Genomic DNA, 4,675 nt, shown 5'->3' on the forward strand with positions numbered 1-4,675 from the left:
GTTTGCGTACCGGCAGGGACTGGGTGTGGACGATGCTGTAGCGTCTCTGCTACAAACAGTACATTCCTTTTTGGACAATGATGGAACCACAGTGCGTGCTTTGTTCTTTGATTTCTCTAGTGCGTTCAACACATTACAGCCACTCTTACTGCGAGGAAAGTTGATTAAAATGGCGGTGGATGAGGGACTTGTGAATTGGATAATTGACTACCTGTCGGATAGGCCACAGTTTGTTAGGTGGGGGACGGCTACATCAGATAGTGTACTGAGCAGTGTCGGAGCCCCGCAGGGAACAGTGCTGTCGCCATTCCTCTTTACATTGTACACAGCTGACTTTCAGTATAAATCAGACCGTTGTCACCTCCAGAAGTACTCGGATGACTCTGTGATAGTTGGCGGTATTGGGAAGGACCAGGACGAAGAGGAATATAGAAGGGTGGTTGCGGACTTTGTAGTATGGTGCCAGGCTAACCATCTAGAACTAAATGTTAAGAAAACCAGGGAGTTGGTGATGAGCTATGGAAGGTGCAAGAAGGTATGCCTACCTGTTACCATTGACGGTCAGGATGTGGAGATGGTGGACAGTTTCAAATATTTGGGGGTTTACCTGGATAGCAAGCTAGACTGGAAGTGCCACATGGAGAAGGTCTACAAGAAGGGGATGAGTAGATTGTACTTCCTAAGGAAGTTAAGGTCTTTTAATGTGTGTGGCAAAATGCTTGAGGTGTTCTACCAATCCATTGTGGCTAGTGCCACCTTTGCGGCAATAATTTGCTGGGGTAACAGTGTGCGTGTTGCTGACGCCAACAAGCTCAACAAACTTATAAAGAAGGCTAGCGCGACGGTGGGCCTACAGCTTGGGACTTTTGAAGAGGTGGTAGAGGATAGGATTAAGAAGAAGTGCAGAGCTATAATGGGCAACAACACACACCCGCTTTATGAACTGTTTGCGAAACAGAAGAGCACATTCAGCAATCGCCTAATACAACTAAGGTGTAAAAAGGAAAAATACAGGAGATCGTTTGTTCCAACAGCTATGGGGGTGTTTAACAAATGTCTGAAAAGCAATGTCTAAAGCATTCCAAATGTTTTGTTATTATATGTGTCATGTTCGAGATCTGTGTTCTGCTGCTGTGATACCGCAATTTCCTCCGGGATAAAATAAAGTATATCTTATCTTATCTTATCTTATTAATAACCTGCTATATTTTTACATTATTATTATTCTTTCCTATCACTACTAATACTACCCTATAACTACAGTGTTGATCTAGAAGAAGGCAAAAAACCCTGGACACCTTCAGCCAATTTGTGTCACAGGGGAAAAATTCCTTCTTGACCCCGAGGAAAGGCGATCAGTCCTAGGACCCTGGATCACACTGCTATTCTACCTACTACTATTACTACTGTTATTTTATTACTATTTTATTTATTTCTTACTATTATCACTAGTATTATTACTCTTATTACACTAATACTGATACACTACCACTATATTACACTATCCTGCTGTTATTTGGTGGTCTGATACTTACCAGCCGGTATTGCCGTATGTGATGTTATCGGCAGAGAGGTTCCAGCAGGATGGTCCACATGATGTTCCTCTTTCCTCTCAAATACCGGTTGATGTACTGGCGGAAGTTGGTCTGGTTCTCCTTCTTCCTTCTTGTTGTTGGGATCGGTTGTCTTCTTTTCTGGCCTTTGGCCGTCACTTCCCCCCTAGGGATCTTGATGTGGAGTTTCATCTTCTTTGCTTTCTCTTCTTTCTCTTCTTTCTCTTCTTCCTCTTCTTCCTCTTCATCCAGGTAGGCGCACAGTTCTTTTAGTGTCTTCTGTCTTAAATCCATGATGTCCAGCTTTATCTTCTTTGCTGCTTTCTCCTCTTCTTCCTTCTCTTCTTCCTCGTCTTCCTCTTCATCCAGGTACTTGCGCCGTTCTTTTAGTTCCTTGCGCCTTTCTTCCCTCTTCCTTTTCTCCCTGGCTTTATACTCTTCGATGCATCTTCTTTGGGCAATGGGGTTGGTCGGCATAAGGCGCTGGAAGAGAAGAGATGAAGTTAGGAGGCTACAAGGAAGATCCGAATACACAGCTACCTTATAGAAGAGGCCGTAGCGTTGCCCTGAGTCGTCTCACTGACCTCCTTCTTGTAGAGGGGAGAAGGGAGAAACTTCACACAATACGCCAGTCTCCTCAGCTGTTCCTCAGGACTGATGTAATCTGCAGAAAACACAACCAGATATTAGGAGCAATCCTCACCATACAAAGAGGACGTATGTATGTTAAGACTGTCAGAAGGAGCTCACTGATGGATTCTCAGTTAACTAGTTCTGCAGCCAGCAATAGACAGTACAGCACAGAGGGTACAGGAGGCAAACTGTGCACAATTTTCAATAAAACTCAGAAAAATATTTACCACCAAGTATATGCATTAAAGGAAAGAAAATGTCCCCCCAGATGAGTCTGTTTAATGAAAGCCCCAGAAAGCCATGTAACAAGAGTATAGAGAACGGTGAGTGAGTGATGGATACTACCTGCTCCAACGCTGGCAGAATACTCCATCCCCATGGTGTCCGCTGATATCTTCTCTTGTAGAAATGTCTCCACAATCTATAAAACCTCAGGAGGCGTCAGCAGAGGGTTTGGGGATTGGCTGATATTTCTTTGGTCTTAGAAACATTGGCTATAAATAATTCGGGGGCTCTGCTGGGGAAAGGGCAAATTGGGAAATGTGTAGGATATTTACTGTTCTGTATCTGAGCTTCATTAAAGGGGAATTATCAGATGGAACAAGTCATCCCCTTATCCCTGGGCTCGGTGACGACTGATAGATCAGTGGGGTCCGACCGCGGGAAACTCCAGCAATCACCAAAAAAGGGCAGTGACCCCCATTAGAAGTGATGGCTGGATCCTTCCAGATGGGAGATGTGATGAGTGTGGCGCCCCCCACTGGTGTCTCAGCGTATCACGTGCTGGGGAATAATGACTTCTCCTCTGGTAAATGGGCTGATTCCTGTCAGTTGTGGTCGCTGAGTGCGTGTGATGGGATGTGGCTCCGTCCATTATATTATATCACGTCTTATACCTAGAATCTCTCGCTGATCGCAGGTGTCTGTCTTCACACTCAGATCAGATGGAACAAACTGACCACATAGGAGGTTTTTTTTTTTTCAAATTCAAACCGAGCAATCCTATTGGCTGAGTATGACTGTCGTTACCATGGTGACAGAATTTTAAAGGGACAGAACATTAATAATGTATAATAGTGTATTTTATGACATATTTCACATAATAGTGGCTGATATATGGACCTGTACAGATAATATGTGGGCGCACACTTCTATAACTCCTCATATTCTTCATACAGCAATTTGGTGGTGCTGCAGAGATATTTTGGGCGTAATATAACTTGTGCTGGCAATTGATCATCTATAAAGTAGTCTGGTAATGTATGTAATGGTCCTAAGATTGTGGCTTTATGTTCAATACAAATCTAAATATTAATCAGACGTCACTCCCTGCTATTTGAAGGGTTTTTGTCCCTTTCCCTATGTCAGAGTAGTATCACATATAGCTCGGATACGCTGCAGCCTTCCGAACAATGAGCTCCGTTGTGGCTTTTCCCTGCACATTCGGCCATTATATAAGTGACGGCAGCTGCGTTGTGTCCCTGCACGGCTGATAGCGTCGCTGTGCAGGGATTCAGTATGGTGGAGCTGCGGCTCTTTTCTTTTATGGGTCGATACAAGTCTTGTTCAGACATATAAATATGCCTTGATTACATTGTAGAAAAGAAGGGTGACATTACAGGAGTCCCATACATTCTCAGTGTAAGATCAGTGGGGTCGGACCCCCGGCACCAGGGAGTATACAGAAGGAGTTTGTGAATGTCTTACTTTAGTGGTCTTGTAAGCTCCTCATCCCACACTTTTCCTGTATAGGACATATAGCTTTTCTGTATACATAACTCTTATGTAAAAACAACATCCTCCATGCACATTTCTGTAGGTTGCCTGATGGTTCAGGTGTATTTACATCATTTTTTTCTACTGCCCGACCTAACAGCGTTAGCTTGCTCTTTTAGCAATCCAATTGTATTGTTTCACATTTGGGGCGATTGTGTCAGCGGCAGGTTTCATTGTGGCTTTATATAATGGGCACTATTTTTATAGGCTTATTTGGATATTAATGCCTTTGTGAATAGATACTTTGCTGCTACCTTGCTCTTTATTATATTGTGGTGGGCAGTCTGTAGTCATATATTGAGATTTTCTGTGACTAGTTGGGCATATATATGTGAGGATTAACCATATCAGTACCTTGCAATGGTTTTGTTATTCATTGGCACAATTGTTGCTTTTTAGTTGTTTTTTTTAACATGTCTTGTATGTTTAGTCTTTAATAAAATTCTATATTTTTGCTATTCCTTGGTGATCCCTGTCATTGCATCCTTTCTTTCTCCTTGCTTCTTTGCATCTCTATTATGTAGCTGCAGGGTTAGGGACGGCCGGTTCCTTGCAGGAATAGTTATCAGGACGGGTGCGGTTTCTGCTGTAATAACTCATTCATGTGACCCATCAGTCATCACCCGATCAGCCGGGCAATGCTCAGCACAGGCCGCCGTCATCCCACTTCTCTACATCTATTATATAGACACTCCACAACTGCTCCTTCTCTT

General features: G+C 43.3%; 1 protein-coding gene across 1 annotated transcript; it reads right to left on the minus strand.

The window, feature by feature from the left end:
* Positions 1–1,387: 1,387 nt before the first annotated feature.
* LOC141194427 (uncharacterized) lies at positions 1,388–3,629 on the minus strand. The gene is made up of 3 exons (XM_073662341.1): positions 3,581–3,629; positions 2,138–2,217; positions 1,388–2,036 (listed from the first exon to the last, which is right to left on the minus strand). Exons 1-3 carry the CDS (start codon positions 3,627–3,629, stop codon positions 1,560–1,562), a joined length of 606 nt encoding a protein of 201 aa, XP_073518442.1. The 3' UTR covers positions 1,388–1,559.
* Positions 3,630–4,675: the final 1,046 nt, after the last annotated feature.

This window comes from Phyllobates terribilis, unplaced genomic scaffold (assembly GCF_046119375.1).
Source record: "Phyllobates terribilis strain yellow unplaced genomic scaffold, ASM4611937v1 Scaffold_71__1_contigs__length_7168151, whole genome shotgun sequence".
Lineage (NCBI taxonomy): Eukaryota > Metazoa > Chordata > Amphibia > Anura > Dendrobatidae > Phyllobates > Phyllobates terribilis.